General features: G+C 36.6%; 1 protein-coding gene, 1 long non-coding RNA gene and 2 pseudogenes across 2 annotated transcripts; 1 reads left to right on the plus strand and 3 right to left on the minus strand.

The window, feature by feature from the left end:
* Positions 1 to 464: 464 nt before the first annotated feature.
* On the minus strand, positions 465 to 12,169 carry LOC103940270 (annotated as a pseudogene).
* Positions 1,920 to 4,299, minus strand: LOC125480167 (annotated as a pseudogene).
* On the minus strand, positions 5,207 to 7,146 carry LOC103940271 (disease resistance protein TAO1). The gene is made up of 3 exons (XM_009350360.3): positions 6,582 to 7,146; positions 5,829 to 6,428; positions 5,207 to 5,742 (listed from the first exon to the last, which is right to left on the minus strand). Exons 1-3 carry the CDS (start codon positions 7,034 to 7,036, stop codon positions 5,664 to 5,666), a joined length of 1,134 nt encoding a protein of 377 aa, XP_009348635.2. The 5' UTR covers positions 7,037 to 7,146; the 3' UTR covers positions 5,207 to 5,663.
* Positions 12,170 to 13,448: 1,279 nt separating the features above from the next.
* On the plus strand, positions 13,449 to 16,317 carry LOC108866268. The gene is made up of 3 exons (XR_007260578.1): positions 13,449 to 13,645; positions 13,981 to 14,228; positions 15,532 to 16,317. It is a non-coding gene; the product is annotated as an uncharacterized LOC108866268 (long non-coding RNA).
* Positions 16,318 to 17,498: the final 1,181 nt, after the last annotated feature.

The raw sequence follows: 17,498 nt of genomic DNA on the forward strand, positions 1-17,498 counted from the left end.
GTATGTACTGGTATCATTGCCTCCGAGTGTAATTCTTAGTTTCAATTCTCGTTAAAGATGAATTTGAACCATATTATTACTAACTCATTGTGAGGTTAAACTCACCATGCATCTTAGCGCTGATAATATCGTTTGTTAAAAAATTTATTTTTATTAAAAGAAAGAGGCCCCTGCAAGAATAAAAGCTCACTTAATTGGGTTTACTTTTGTGTTTTCACGTGTTTGTGTATGTACTGGTATCATTGCCTCCGAGTGTGTGTGCACGCGAGTGTGAGTGTGAGTGTGAGTGTGTGTGTATGAGAGAGAGAGAGAGAGCGAGACCTAATCATGACAATGAGTTTCCACAATATCCCTGAATGGATTTTTTGGTACCAGCCGGAGGCAATTAGAAAATATGAGGTAAAGATTCATAGAATGAGGCTTTGGTGTTGAAACTGTTTCCGAAGCTGTGCAATCATGTGCATCTATCTAATATTTGATGAAAGCTGTGGTATTGATATTAGTCTCCTGCAAGCTTCCACATTGAAATTTGTTAAACGATGAAGTCGATCCATAGTTGCAGTTAAGCTCTCAAAATTGTTTCTGCACAGCACTAATGTTATCAAATGAATTAGATTCGTAACATAATCCGGTAACTCCAACAGTTTGCGGTCACTTAAATCAAGAAACACAAGGTTTTCATAGTGTCTATGAGCCGGTGGTTTTGGTGACAATGACACAAATGGGGGCTTCTTTGCCATCCATTTACCAGATAACGTTGCAGGCATGATTGAACTTGACATAGAGAATGGTCGTTCTATACCACTTCCCTCTACGTCAACGTCCCTCAAGGATCCCACATTTCCTAAGCCCTCAGGCAAGTGAGAAAGTCTTGAGCACCCAGAGACAGTGAGACAGGTAATGTATGCCAAATTACAGATACTGTCTGGAAGACAGACAATGCTTTTGCTGTTTTTCAAATTTAATATCACAAGCCCTCGAAGCCGCTCAATTGATGGGAAAATCCATGTGAAAGATGTTCCATCCAAATGAAGCTCTTTTAATCCTTCCATATCTTCTTCAATTTCTGGAAACTCCTTAAGCCTTGGACAGCCAGATAGAGTAAGATATCTAAGGGACTTGAGTTGACAAATGCTGTTTGGAAGACTCTTAAGTTCTCTGCAACAATTTAGGTTCAAAGTAACAAGCCCCGTAAGAATGCTAATCGATGAGGGAAGTTCTTCAATTGCAGTCCGATAAAGATAAAGCTCTGCTAGCTCCTGCATACTTCCTGAAATCTCTGGAAACTTAACAAAATTTGAGCAGCCAGAAAGAACAAGGGTTTTAAGAGATTTCATGTGAATTCTGCTTGAAAGAATCTTAAGTTCTTTGCATCCTTTAAGACTCAAAAAAACAAGGTGCTCAAGATCTGAAATCGATGGGTGAACTTCAGTTAAACTTGTACAACCTTCAAGATTTAGAATCTCAAGATTTTTTGCTTCAGTGATGTCGGGGGTTTTGTTGAGGTATTGAGAATGACTTAAACCGATGAATTCCAACCTTTCCAGATGCTGTAACAACAACCAAGAAGACATCCAATAAATAATAAGGCATCTGACAACTTAACCATTCAAAATAAACATATGAAAAATGAATATTGTACCTTGTTTCCTTCCCAAAGTTGTTCAATCTGACTATACGGCATTTCAAGATCAATAAGATTCTTTGGGTGGAAATTGGATGGCAAGGACTTTAGGGGGCACCCATGCCAGAGTAGACACCTCAACTCATGAGAGAGAAATTTTAAATCCCCACTCATGTGTTGTTTACAGTCACCATTTGGATGGGATCGATCCTCCCATGATGCGTTTACCATGGATCGGGTACAGTGGATTTTGATAAGTCTTAGTTTTGTCATTCTAACTAAAGCTTCAGCTTCAAAGTATCTCTTTTGAGTTGGCCAAGTTGAGGATTATGCCTTCAACTGCTTCTGTAGCCTGGGATAACCAAACAGTGGAAATTCAGTAAGTGAAAATATCCAGAATTTGATTTTTGTCATACTTCAGTTTTCTACTCAATATTACATGCTTAAAAGAAAGAGGTAATGAATATATCTCATTGTATTTTGAGTTAATGCACGATGAACATCTTCATAAATCCATAGCCTACTTCTTCTTCCAGACTCTTTATTGGATTCTTGGCAGACTATTTCCCATCCCATTTCTTGTAGTAAATCATGCATCTCAAGAGTATCATAATTTGAGATTGATGAGAGTTCTGTTAACTAGTACTCCTAATCCACTATGGGGATAAAAGCCACAGCTATCAAGAATTTTTGTTACATAGTCTTTCTCCATCCCTTTAAAGAAACAAGCAATATCTAGAAATATGTCCTTCTCTGAATCATCTAGCCCATCAAAGCTCCTTCTAAGAACATCCTGAATTCCCATGAGCTGGGTTTTCTTTGTTTTACTCCACACATCTTCCCACTCCCGTGCACTTCTGTTATCAAGCAAGGAGCCCAAGATTTTAAGTGCTAAAGGCAAACCATGAGCATGCTGTATGGCAAGCCTTGCGAGACGATCATAATCTCTTGTGGGTTGGTTTGTTTTGAAGGCATACGGCCTGAAGAGTTCAAGAGCTTCTGGCTCACTTAGGTTCTTGGGCTTATATACCACAACAGCTCCACTTAGTAACTGCTTATCTCTTGTTGTTATAATGACCCGACTTCCACCACCAAATGAATGCTGCTTTCCAAGTAAGGCTTCGATTTGGGATAATTTGTCAACGTCATCAAGAACAATGAAAACTTTTTTCCTTCGTAGCCTTTTCATTATCATTAATAGCAAGTGCATGCGAACAAATTAAACTTACTTATAATTTTTTGAATCCCAACCGGATAAATCGGTGGCTCTAGCAAGAGCGGACCTCCAGCTCTGGACCTCCTTCACATCAACGTTAGAATAGCTTTCATGTTTAGCAAAAGCTTCTGCAAAACTTCCCTCGAGTTTACGAATATCGGATGGATCCACTTCGTAGAAAACAGGCACCACTATCTGCTTTTGTGTATCCATGCATTCCAGTATCTGGACGAGTTCTTTCAAGCACCACGTTGAAGAAGCGTAGTTTTCGGAAAAAACTACAATCGATAGCCTCGAGTCGGCAATAGCTGTAAGGAGCTCAGAAAGGTCGTTGCCTTTTCGAAGCTCTTCGCCATCAAAGAAGGTGTTGATTGCTTTCTGATTCAGAGCTTTGTAGAGATGGCCGATGAAGATCTTGCGAGTGTCTTCCCCTCTAAAATTCAGGAATACATCATATTTCCCACTACTATCGGATGAAGAAGAAGAACAAGAAGAAGCAGCGAAGAGCTAAAAAGAAAAAAAACGTAGTGGGTGAGCAAAAAGCAAATACCAATGAAGACCGGACCCGTTTCCCAGGGATTTTGATAGCACAACCTTAATTCCACTCTGGGAGCCACCATTAACATCCGACGAAAGTGAAATACCTGGTCTTCAGTAATTGTTTGAATTGGAGGGATGCTGAGATTGCAGGTCAACGCCCTCCCTCACTCCCTCCCTCCATTGTCGGTCAAAGCGATTCAGATTGGGCTTGGTTGAATGGCCTAAAGTGCGCACTGGTGTCATTTGGAAACATGTAAGGCCCAAAGCCCGTGGGCACTTACCATCCAATGGTAAATTTCTCCTCTTTTCTAGAGCTCAAGATTTCAAACGTGACATGTTAACATGAACATTTCTGACGTAGAACAAATGGCTGAACGAATCAAGGAGGAGATGAATTGTTAAAAGACAAAAGGATGCAGTGTGAATTTGTCAATTTGGCATCCAAGCTCCGAATTGGACCCTTAATACCTTTTAGGAAAAAGAACGACATCACGAGTCAAACTCATGAATTTTGACCATTTGGAATTGTTTCAGCCTCCAAAATGCAATTTTAAGTTTATAATAAAAATTCATACTTTTTGTTGTTGTTCAATTTATATATGCCATTAGTCCTTTGAGTTGTCCCAACAGATGTACTATATTTATTTAAGCCATTTGGCTGTTCATTTGTAAGCATCAAGTTAATAAATTAAACAAAACAACCCTTGGGTTTTCAACCAAAATCTGGTGGACTCCAAAAATTGTATTTTTCGAGGGCTTACGTTTGTATCTCTCTTGCTTCGTCCTGCGTCACTTCCATAGGTTATTGCAACTTGATTGGCAATTCTTACGTGTGATTTTGCCAAGAACACGAAGTTCCACTTCAGAGTTTTCATGATGATGTTTGGGGCTGCAACATGCTTCGGTTTTGCATTTCCTCACAATTGGCATATATAGAAATGAAACTCTGCATTCTTAAGCGATGCAGCTGTGTTTGGCAAAATCATACCTACTCGTCCTCCTCTTCCTCCTCCATCTTTCACCACCTGTCCCTTCTGCACGTTAGGATTATTCACTGTCATAAATCACAATATCCCCAGAAACAAAGCGTGGATCCAAAGTTTCCTCCAAGTTCAAGGAGCTGGGATCAGTGCTTGTTGACTTGCTACCGCTAAACACCATAGTCTATAGAGAACACATTGCCTCCATCAGACAAAGCTTATGAACCACTGACAGATATCAGAGCTGAAGCATCCACCAAGCCGGCAAATTTGAATAAATTTGAAAAATAGATTGATACAGGAATTAGAAGTTATCCTTCTGTTTTAAAACATAAGTGTTGAATAACATCGTATTTATATAAAATGTAATGAAATCTCTCTGCATTGTACCTTCTTTCAAAAGCATCGCTGCATTCCTGTATATCCACCGGTTGAGAACCTTTGAAGTTATACTTGATGAAAGCTCTGGTATTGATTTCAGTCCCTTGCAAGCTTCCAATTTGAGAGTTGTTAAACAAAGAAGTCAATTCATTGTCGCAGGTAAGCTCTCAAAAAGGTTTCTGCAAAATTTTAATATTTTCAAGGAAGATATATGCTAATACAATCCGATACCTCCAACAGTCACTTAAACCAAGAATTTCAGGCCGGAGTGACAATAATTTTTCACAGCAGAAGTAGGAACCTTTTATTGTCGGCGTCAAAAGCGTTCCTACGTATCTTTGAAGCTTATATGAGGGTAAAGTGAAACAAAAAGGCAGAAAGTTGTTCAATGTCACTATATTTCATGCTAAGATGAACAAAATTATGTGGGTTAAAACTGGGCGGCAAGACTCTAGAGGACATCTTCGCCATAGAAGACACCTTATTTCAAGAGAGAAATTTTACACAGAAAGAAAGGAGCACAACCACACAACCAGTTACAAACTAAATTCCCTACCGCATCCACACTCATACAATCAAAGATACAAGCATTACGCGCCAAAACAATCGTAATAGTACGATCATAGAAATAAGATCTGTCCACAGTAGGAAGTTCGCCTCCCTAAATACATGCTTTCGGGGATATTCTAGTGAATGGCCTAGCCAGTCGATGAATGTCCTCAATAACAGCACCTAATTGACACTTTCTACTGTTTTACAGAAATTTGTTTATTCAAAAGCAATAAAACCCACAATATATCCCTCAACGTAATTATGCTTTGGTGTTGAAAGTTGAAACTATTTCCAAAACTGTTCTTGTTCATCCATGTAATTTATACTCGGTGAAAAGCTCTGGTATTTGATTACAGTCTCATTCAAGCTCTCAATTCAAGATCCGTTCGAAGCCACGGCAGGCTCTCCAAGTATGTTGTACAATGGCCTCAATAAGCTCGGCATCATCCCTGTGCAATATGAATAATAGTATGCTTAGATTGAAAAGGTCAAAATTAGAACCTAAAAATATTAAGATTTTGTAAAGAAAAATTACTTGAAATTATTGCGTACAAATCCAGCATAATTGGCGGCTCTAGTTACAGCGGAGCGCCAAAGCGTCACCCTTTCCATATTGTCCCTGAAAACTTCCTCGTGTCCAGCCAAAGCTTCCCCAAAGGGCCCGGTGGCTCTAGTTAGAGCGGAGCGCCAAAGCGTCACCCCTTCCATATTGTACCTGAAAACTTCCTCGTGTCGAGCAAAAGCTTCCCCAAAGGGCCCGGTGGCTCGACGAACATGAGATGGATCTACTCCATAGAAAACGGGAAACACTATCTGATTGTTTGTGTCCGCACATTCCAGGATTGCGACCAACTCGTCTAAGCACCAACGGGAATGAGCATAGCTTTCGGAAAAAATTACAATCGAAATCTTTGACTGTTGAATAACTTTGAAAAGACTGCTGAATTCATCGCCTTTAATGTCCGCTGAAACATCTCTAAAGGTGCTGAGTACATTCTGATGCAGAGCTTTGGAGAGATGGGCGGCAAAACCCTTGCGAGTGTCTCCACCTCTAAAACTGACGTAAACTTTGCTGAATTGGAGCAATTGATTAAAAATATCTTGCACAACTCCCTCAATAAACTTGGCTTCATCCCTGTGGAATTTGAAAAACAGTATTGCACAATTTCCTTAAGCCGTAATGCCATATATATTCCAGTAAAACACGTACACAAAATATTGTGATACCGATTTAACAGATCAAATGCTATGAAAAGCTCAAAGAAAGAAAGTAGCTAAATAAAATTACCTATAATCTCGTGAAGCCCAACCGGAAAAATTGGCGGCTTTAGTTAGAGCGGACCTCCAGCTTTGCACCTCATCGATGTTGGCGTTAGGGTCGTGATCATGTTGTGCAAAAGCTTTCGCAAAACTTCCAGCGAGTTTACGAAGATCAGACGGATCTATTTGATAGAAAATGGGCACCACTATATGCTTCTTTGTATCCACACGATCTAGGATATGTACAAGTTGTTTTAAGCACCGCGTGGAAGAAGCATAGTTTTTAGAAAAAACTACAATCGAGAGCCTTGACTCTTGGATAGTTGTCGGGAGCTCCAGATCGTCACCATCAATGAAGGTGTATATTGATTTCTGAACCAGCGCTTTGTAAAGATGGCCGATAAAGATCTTGCGAGTGTCTTCGCGTCTAAAATTGATGAACACATCATATCGACCACCGGATGACACAGAAGAAGCAGCCATTAACAAGCACAATATCGATTCTTGCCAACTGATATAACAACTGAAATACTGGATTGATTAGTAACCCTATAAAAGGACCGCTGGATATTGGTCCGATCGATAGGAAGATGACTGGTCTCGGTCAAAAGCGTGTAGGTGTGGACATGAAATATCAATAAAATCCAAGTCAGGCCAGGCCAAACAATATACTTAAAAAATAAAGCATCTTTGAATTTTGGTACAAAAAATAGGAAAACGATTCTCGTCAGATTATTTTTCTAGAGATCATAGAGATTTTGTGATCTCATTCGGTCATCATATATCGTACATTTAATTTTTATTAGATACTATTCATATTTAATTTTAAATTTTAAATTTTGAAATGATTTCTGACTGCACAATATACGATAAACGGATAAAATTATACAATTCCTAGGATCCCTAAAAAAAAGATCTTGCGAGATCCTCGAGATCCTTTTCCCAAAAAATAAACCTTCAAGTGACATTTTACTACCACGAAGGAAAGAAGTTGAAGACATAAGTTCCATCCCGTTTAATGACTAAATCTAACATCTAAACAAAAAACGAAAAAGAAATGCTTTATGTGTGTTCTCATGTCTTCTTCTAGTAATGTATCGGGAAATTCAATGGCAACGAAATAGCACGTTATTATTTTTTTCTTTTTATAATTTTTTAATTTGCAAAATGACGAAAAAAATTACAAATGGCTTTATTTGTTATCACCATCTTCTTTCGGGATTGGACTAACATATGTCAACACATTTCGTGTGTCTAAATATTTTTTGTTTTTGTTTTTAAAATGGGAAGGAGAGATGGAGAGTGATAACATGAGAGTGGGAGTGGGAAGAGAAGTTTTTTTTTTAATATTATATATATGTAAAAATCATATGTAGGTGAGGGTTAAATAAAATGAGAAACTTGAAATAGGTCCGTCCAATTTTATAGCCCAACATTAGGATTAATCCAATTTTTAGTTACTTTTGACTTAGCTCCAATGACTAGGATTCCATGTCAGCAATTTTTCTGATTAGGTTGATTTTTTTGCATTGTTATTACTATTTTACCCTCATATAGATTTTGCACGTTCTCCATATATTTCTCACGTTTTAAATTTTTATCAAAATTCAAATTCATTGTTCAGTGGTCTTTCATCTTTCTCCCAGCTTTCTTGATAACAATTTTTGAATTTGAATTTTTTATCAATCTATTTTTAAGGAAGGCTTAATCACTTTTAACTTTCTATAACTTTCTATACAAATTACATGTGTTTATACATGTGTAATACCTGTTATCCAGGTAACGAACACTGCAAAAACAAAGCCCAAATCACAAAAACCAAAATATTAGAAAAACAAAACCATATGACCATATATGAAACTGAAATCTTCTGAGAAGTTACAATACCTGTTCTACAGGTATACCTATAGATTTTGATGTCTTTAAACTACCTAACATGTAGGAAAATTACCGACAACCATTTTTTATCAACAATTTGTAAGTACCTATCCTTATACAATTAGAAAGTACATTTACGAACTATGTCCAGATAATGACAAAATAACATTATCTGAGATTACAAACAAATCTTATTGTGCAATCAATAAAGGGAAACATGAAGAATATCCCTTTTCAATTGAAATTGAAATTAAAAAACAGATACGACAAAGCATATCTCAGTTCACATAACACCCAAACTTATCTAGCAGACAATGAATTCGGATGGATTGGAGAAGTTACAATACTTGTTATCCAGGTATACCGGGAAGTCAGAACCAGATCTTCGCCTATTATGTTTTCATCATATACTGGGAGAAATTTTATAGTTTTCATAGCTTCATACAGATTTAGGATTCAAAACAAGGTTTCCGCTGGACACAGACGCAAACCAATTTGAAAGATGGGAGGATAAGGTTTTTGAATAAACAAAGAGATTAATCTGCAAGAGACATGATAAAGGGGTCTAATGGCAATTGTTGTAATTTTGTTGGTAAATTATGTGCATTTTAATTGATGACATGGATGATTGTTGTACTTACTAGCCTCCACTTATGCTTATGTAATATAAGTGGATTTCATTCAAAACAGGCTTATAAAATTGGACCCATATCAAAAGACCCCTAAATAAAAATAGAAAAATTGGGTTTTGTGAAATTACATTATTATACATAATTTTTTTTGTGATATAAAACTAATGAGTCTTTTCATCCTCTTTTAATGGACAAAGAAAGTTTTGTTAATATATAGTTTCAACATAACTTCAGTTTGTGCTAATATTCCAACTTTGGAGGTCCAAGAATGTGCGAAGAAAAGTTACACAATTTAATTAGGACATTTTTTGAAGCGACATTGGGAGAGTCATAATCGCTTTTCTGAACAAGTAGATATAAGAGGTGTTTCTGAGATATCTATCTTATTTAAGACATGTTTGAAGTGATTTTTTCATAGATAGATACTATTCCTGTGCTTCTTAGATATCTATCTTATTTTTTAGATAATTTTATGGACAAGCAGATACATAAGAGGTGTTTCTTCTTGCAACCAATTCTAGCCCTCTCTCTCATGCATAAGACCATCTCTAATTCTTGAATTAAAATCTAAAATTTTTAATTTAAAAAAAATTAGAGTTTGATATGAATGTAAATGGATTTTAATATATTTTGCGAGCTTCAAATTGTGGGACTCAACATGGGGACAGAGCATGAGGATAAGGGAAGAAGAAGAGCTGTAATCGCCCACAGGGACTTTACATATTCCAAATTCTTCAACTTAAGATTTTTTTTTTATTTATTTTAAACAAACGATATTATTTATATTAAGGGGGAGGGGTGGGTTTAGCCTCATAATGGGTCAGCAATAATGTGGTTCAAACTCGTCTTTAACGAGAATCGAACCTAAATCCTCTCACTTACAAGTGAAGAGGAATACCACTATAGTAGTACTAAGTGGCTTGAACTTAAGATTTTGATATGAATGTTATCCATATGAATTGTGTAATATATACTACCACATCAATCTTTTATTTCTTATTGAACATAAAGAGGTAAATAAATTTTGATACTAATGTAAATATATTTTGATAATGATGTAAATAGATTTTAATATATTCCACATGTTTAACACATTCTTAAAACCCACGGCATCATGCGGGCTCACTTACTAGTTTAAACCGATTTTTTTTTTTTGAACGAAGTTTAAACTGAAATTGAAAGAACACATTGATTTAGCTTGGATTGATCTGCAACCAGGCTTGTATCTCATCAGAATCATCCTCATCTCAACAGAATCGTTATCAAACATGGCCCATCTGCGGTATGGTAAAACGGGAAAGCTCTCTCGAAATATGTTGTACAATGTCCTCAATAAGCTTGGCATCATCCCTACGGAAGATGAAAAACAGTATTGGTAGGAGAATGTATACTGACAACTCAAATTAAACTAAATGTTACGTAAAGCTCAAACCCTTAATAGGTTAAAAGAAACTAAGAATATAATTAGTAAACAAAAATTACTCATAGTTTCGTGAATCCCAGCGAGGTAGAGTTAAATTGGTGGCTCTTGTTAGGGCTGACATCCAGCTCTGCACCTCTTCCTTCTCCACCTTAGAATCGCAATCGTGTTTAGTAAAAGCTTCCGGCTTACAAACTTGAGATGGATCAACTTCGTAGAAAACGGGGATCACTATCTGATTTTGTTCATCCATGCATTTGAGGATCTGCACGAGTTCTTTTAAGCACCATGTGGAAGAAGCGTAGTCTTCAGAAAAAACAACAATCGAAACTCGCGACTGTTTAATACATTTCAGGAGCTCCGAAAGGCTGTTGCCTTTTCTAAGCTCTTCATCATCCATGAAGGTGTTGATTCGTTTTTGATACAGAGCTTTGTAGAGATGGCTGGAAAAACCCTTGCGAGTGTCTTCACCTCTAAAATTGAGAAAAACATCATATTTCCAACCACCCTCAAACGATGACCAGCCGATCAATTTGTTAAAAACACATTGTACGATTTCCTCAATCAGCTCGGCATCATCCCTGTAGATGTGAAATTTTAAAAACAGTACTGCACAATTTCCTCAAGTAGTAATGTCATATAAATATTTGTGTACGCATGTATGTATGTACATTGTACGGTCTCTTTCTATTGAGGGATCTCTTATTCACTACATATTTTTTTTTCAACAATCTAAACCATCTATATTGTAATATTACATCTTTCATAATCATTTTTGCTACAAATTAGATTAATCCGACCCCCTTAATGCTCTTCCAAAAAACACTAAAGTGATCACTATAATTCACCAGTCATATGATTTTTTTGCAAAAATTATCATTGAGTAAGACCTAGAAGGTATATAAAGGGTTTGGACATATACATATACTATGCGTATAATAAGATGTGGAATATTTAATCAAAATTACCTATAATCTTGTATATCCCAGCCAAAATGATCGGTTGCAGCAGCTAGAGCTCCCCTCCAAGTGCGCACTTCCTCCTGTTCCATTTCGCAGTCATATCTTGCAAAAGCTTCCCCAAAAGTTCCCCAGGCTCTACGAACATCAGACGGATCTACTCCATGGAAAACGGGCACCAACACCTGGCCAGTCATCTTCACTTGTTCCACCATTTGGACCAGTTCTCTGAGGCACCACCTGGAAGAAGCGTAGTCTTTAGAAAAAACTACAATCGAAAGCCTCGACTGTTGGACGCGTTTTCGGAGCTCCTCCGAAAGGCAGTCGCCTCTGCAAATATCTTCAGCATCCACGGATGTACTGATTGATTTCTGCTTGAAAGCTCTGAGCAGATGGCTGACAAAACCCCTGCCGGTGTCTTCGCCTGTGAAACTGACGAAGACATCATATTTCCAACGAAGGTCGTCAGATACCGAAGAAAAAGAAGAAACAGCCATTGATGTAAGAACTGCAATACTCGATTGTTGGAGCTAGGAGTTCAACGATTACTGGAAAATTGTACCCGAACGGAAACAATTGTTGACCGGAAAATATGGTCCGAACGATGGGAAGATGAATGGCCTCGATCAAAAGAAGCGTTTTCTCAGGAAGGAAAAAAATGTGGCCTAAGAAAGTCAATGAGTCAGTGACGATGATAATGCGCGTTTTTCTATTAAAAATATGAACGTTGTTCGACGGTGTACCTTTTGTTGTATTTGATCGAATTTAGGTTGAAAGTACGAAGAAAGAGTGGAAAGGGATCCTCTACGGATCCTTTCTCCCTAATTCATCAAGTTCATAGATCCGGATCATTAAAATTTAATTCAACAATTAAAGTTGTAATAATTTTTAGAGTAGATCCTTGTTTGTATCTGTTGGATCAAATGTTAATAGTCAAGATCTCCGATCTTGATGAGTTATGAGAAAAAGATAGGAAGAGGATGCCCTTTCAAAAAGAGTAGGAGTGAAAATGACAAAACGAATTTGTTTTTTTTTATAAAAGGACTGACCGGTGGCGAAGCCATAAAATTTATCATTTTATTGCCCCGAAGATTAACAGAAATATTTCAAACAAAACAAATTTGTTTGGGTTGGGCATAATCGTGTCAACCCATTTAACATAGTTAATAAGGGTTTGTGTTTCCATCCAACCCACCTAATTCAGAAACGAAGCACACTTTAACATGCTTACATAATCACGTAACTCGATAACTCATGTGCGATCCATTCACATCAAACGTGAAATGATAATTTTGATCTTTTTCTTTTATGTCAATTTTGTATGCGTATTAGTAATTAATCATATCGTCCTTATGTTGTGTTCATGTCAACACGAACCTAAGACATCCAAAAGAGTAATTAAGGATACTTGATTATGTCTTGTGGCTGCAATGCCACTACAACTCTACAGAGTGCTTATGACTTTTGAAAACATCACCTGGCCAGCGATGATCGAGCGGCTAAGACTAAAAGTAATGTAACAAACAGAAATACTAACTCAATTGATTTACAAATTGGATCACAGGAAAATAGTATAATCGATACGAAGTCAACGACTCAATGCAAATTAGATCATTACGTAAAAAGGCAAAAGAAAATTATGCTTTTTGTGTCCACATCTTCGAGGAAATTTAAGGAAAATAATCTTCTTGTAGGCAAAATTTATATTACTGTTCATCATGCGAAAGGGCAAAAATACCCTTGGTTTCTGCTTTGGTCCCTGTACTGTTTACAATTTTATACCGTAAAAAGTCTGTTTTGTCCTTCCCGGCCTCGCTTCTCTCCTCAGCTTTGGCTTCGGATCGTATTACCTGCTTTGTACAGTGAAAAGGATAAAGTAATGGATTGTTGGACAAAAAAATAAGATTAAAAAATGTATCACATGATTTCTGCCACCGACAAGGATAAAAAATGATAAAAATAATTGGTTAGAGAGAAAAAAAAAGTGAAAAGCTGATTTGGTGTGTTTGGTTTTGTTTTTTAATATTTTCTCTACCCACTCCCCCATCTCCCAACACTGTCACTCTCTCTCATCCCTCACATCCTCATTTGCATTGATCGTCTAACAATGGTTGCTAAAACACCCTTTAAATGAATTACTTGTACAGGAATGCCTGTTCCGTCCTGATTTGAAGAAAATTTCTTAAGCGGCTGTAACTTCATGGTAAGTTGGCTTAAAGCAGTTCCAAAATTTGGGATTGTTTGGGATATTTTTAGGTTTTTCTGATTCTTAAAAAAAAACCATGGTTAAGAGTAAATTAATTACATTTTCATTTTCATTTAATTCAAGTAACCGTCTTCAGTTTTTTGGTTTGAACGCTGGAACAAGTGATCTTTGAAAAAGGTTGGGTCTTGAGTATTTTTATTCATATCCTTTTGGTTGTTTGAATAGACTTCCTGTAATCTAAATGAAGCTAAATTGAATTTCTGTTTTTGTATGCTGTATTTGCTTCGTTAACTTAGTTCCTTTTTGTTGAAAAATGTTATTTGGTTTTGCAGATCAAAGGGGTCAAGGCGGTGGAGTGGGTTAATGGTTATATGTTCTTGAGTATCTTATTTCATTTTAGTTTTCCTAGCCCAGTGAATTTGTGCAGATGTTTGTTGGAAGAGGAGCAGCTCGCATTAGAGACCTTTTCAATATGGCAAGGAACCATTCACCTTCAATTATATTCATTGACGAGCTTGATGCGGTTGGAACGAAGAGTGGCAGAAGTTTCAATGATGAGCGTAACCAAGCATTGAATCAGGTAATATAAGGTTCAATTCTGGCTTCAATCCTGCATTTCTCGCATCCATTCAAAGTTTAAGCGGTCACATTCTGAATGTCTTCTGGAATTGTTAGTATATAATTTGATCTGTGGGCCATTATTTGTATTTCCAAACTTTTTGAAAATTGTCAAATCACTGTAGTTGGGAAGACTCTTTTGTCATCTCCGGTTTGATTTTGTTTGATGGGAAAATAATGTTGGTCCCCTTCAAAATCTTGCCAACTTTTCTTGCTTATTTGCTGTGCGTTTAGCTTATAAAAACAACGCAATTTTCACTTGGTTTTGAGTAGAATAATGGTGTTTTAAGTAGAATAGTGGGAGATTCATTTGTGATCATTTGAAAATAAATTCTGAATACTACACTACCATTCTGCTTAAAGCGCCCCAATACATGCATAATTTGAATGAATATGTAAAGGTTACTTGAGAAACTAACAGCATGCAAAATTTAAATGACAATATTTGTTTCTATCCTTTTCAGGATTTGTCTGCTATTACGATTTGTTTTGGCTTTTTTTTTTTTAATTCAAAAAACTTAAACTGATTTTGTTTGCCGACGATTTGTTACGAGGTATGGCTATAACATGGAGAAATTGACACTGATTCTATTATTATGTGTACGTCAGTTTGTAATGTCCAATCTTAATATATATATATATATATATATATATATATATTTTCATTGTCAGAACGAAGAAGAAGGCATTCAAATTAAAATCATAACTTGCATCAATATAGAAGTATAAATTTATCCAATTGTAAATAGGAATGTAAGCCCCATCGTTGAACACCTAATATGGTTGTACATATGTATCAAACTCAGCAGAAAAGCGTATAAAACATGTATCAAACTCAACAGGTACATATGTATCAATCTCAGTAGATATAATCTCTGGTTTGATTTGAAATTCATTACAAATATCTATTTTTCTGTCTGCTTTGTCAATCTCTCTTAACAATTTTTTTACACCTTTTGTTGAGTTATGTTAAGATTTATGTTTAGAATAAAGTGGTTCCACAAAACCTGCAAAGTGGTTCTACAAAAATCTGCAAAGTGAATATGTTGATTGCAGCAGTAGATTGTAAATTAGTTTCATTCATGATGAGGTTGTTTGTAAATTGCAATGGTTGCATTGGCGTTTGTAACTCAATTTTTTACTCGAACATTGTTTATGAATATTGCAGTTGCATAATCTTTCATATAATTCTCAACCCCGCAGCACTGCGTGGGTACAAATTCTAGTTGACTACTAAAAATAAAAAAACAATAACGTTCTTCCAGGAATGGATATAAAAAATTTCTGTGTGAAACGAATCTGCACACTTCGGCTTTGACCCAAGAAATGCGAAGGAAGGGTGGTTCAGCAGCTTTGCACGAAGGTACCGGGCCAAAGTACGCTATTCTGGTTTTGAAATTCAGCAGATCTTAATGCCCCTTCTTTTATTTATTATTAAATTTTAGAGGAGCGGTATTGGTGGTTTAGGTAATTAGTTATTAAAGAAGAAGAAAATTTGTAACGATTGACGCACCAAGGTGTATATGCATTATTATTTTTTGTTGCTGTGATAAAGCATCATTTGCAAGTCTTCATAAGTTTAATTCGGAAGACTGTTTTTTTGGTAAATAACATTCTACAATAATCTACACTTCTTTTTTTTGTTAAAGAAATATCAACTGTTTAAGGTGAAATTTTATTGAAACTAAAAGGCAAATACACCTGAAAGAAAAAAAAATGATAGTCTATACGAATCTACACTAAGCGATATTTGTTCAACTATGCTGAATCTGCACTTGCATACATAACTCCTCCTTTATGAAACGAAAATAATCTCAATCTCCCCATTCACATGAAAAATGAGTTAAGGTGACCGGAATATCTCCGGTTGAGTGTAAGTATCTCACATACGTGTCATTTCCAACCGTATAATAGACAGAAAGCAGATGATTAATGGTTCTTTGACTTTTAATCTAATGAGGGTAATAACGATACTACTCTGAAATCTTTGATATATATGCTGTTAGCTACAAAACTTGTTTACTCAATAAAAACACACGTTGCAATTAATTCACGACAAAAAAAAAGGAAAAAGAAAAAAAAAATCCAGTGCAGGATTTATAGTGGTGGCAGCGATACTACAACAATAGGGCTTCTCACCCTGTGCACTCCGGTCCTTCCGCACCAACCCTTCGAAATAAAAACCCATTTGCAGGAGAAAAATGTAGCCCAAGAAAGTCGATGACGAGAATAATGCGAGTTTTTCTATTAAAAATATGAAAGTTGTTGGATGAGTACCTTTTATTGTATTTTTGTTCGGATGTACCCTTCATTGTTTTTGTTCGAATTTGGGTAGTCGTTTTACTTTTGGAAATATTCATTTCTGTTTCTTCTGTAGCTGCTGGTGCGTAAACAAGTAATCAAATTTGATAGTTTGTGCTACGAATTTCGTGTACAGAGTTCTTCTTTCATTATTTTCGGGTAGGAAGTTACGCATTTTGGGTTCTGATTGCAAGTCATTGTTTTGTTCCCGAGCAAATTTCACACTGTTGAGATGAACTTACTGTGTTAAGGTGACAAAGGCATGCCCTCATGCGAAATGTATGTCTGGAAATTCTGCAGAGGACTCTGATATGTCTATAAGATTAAGCTCAACGTACACAACTCCTCTCTCTCTGGTCACCACATTTTCCAGCCTTCGCGTGCAATAAGTATCGTCGTTGTGTTGGTTTTTTCAATTTAGTTGCTGTTTTGAGAACAAATTGGGCTGTGAGCAAATTCTACTGTTGTACAAATGAAAAACGCTTGCCGTTTTGATGGAAGCGCCGCGGACTTGGTGGGAGGAATGAAAGTGCGGAACCTGGACACAATGAAGAAGAGAAAAGCCGTAATGTCAGTAGAATTTGCTGAAGGTAGCTTCACAGCCCATAGTTAGCTTTCATAAACTCAAACTGAGATGCAGGAATCAAGGTAAGCGACCGAGATTGTATACTGTCGTTGCAGAAGCGAAATCAAAGGGGTTGATTGAAAGGTAACGACAGCGTGATTGGCCGATAGTTAAGTAAATGTTGGTGAAATTTCTCTGTAATTTTGGGAGTAACTTGTACTGTAAGCAACAAAGATAGCACAATAGTCAACACCCAAATACATGTTTTTATTAAATTGCTGAAAAGTTTGAGTTGAATTATTAGGGATCTTGAGAATGCGTCACTTTCAAGTTTCTTTGGTTCAAAATGCCTCAAAGAGGCTGAAA

This window comes from the organism of the source record quoted next, unplaced genomic scaffold (assembly GCF_019419815.1).
Source record: "Pyrus x bretschneideri cultivar Hongxiangsu unplaced genomic scaffold, Pyrus_bretschneideri_v1 Contig32, whole genome shotgun sequence".
Classification (NCBI taxonomy): Eukaryota; Viridiplantae; Streptophyta; class Magnoliopsida; order Rosales; family Rosaceae; genus Pyrus; species Pyrus x bretschneideri.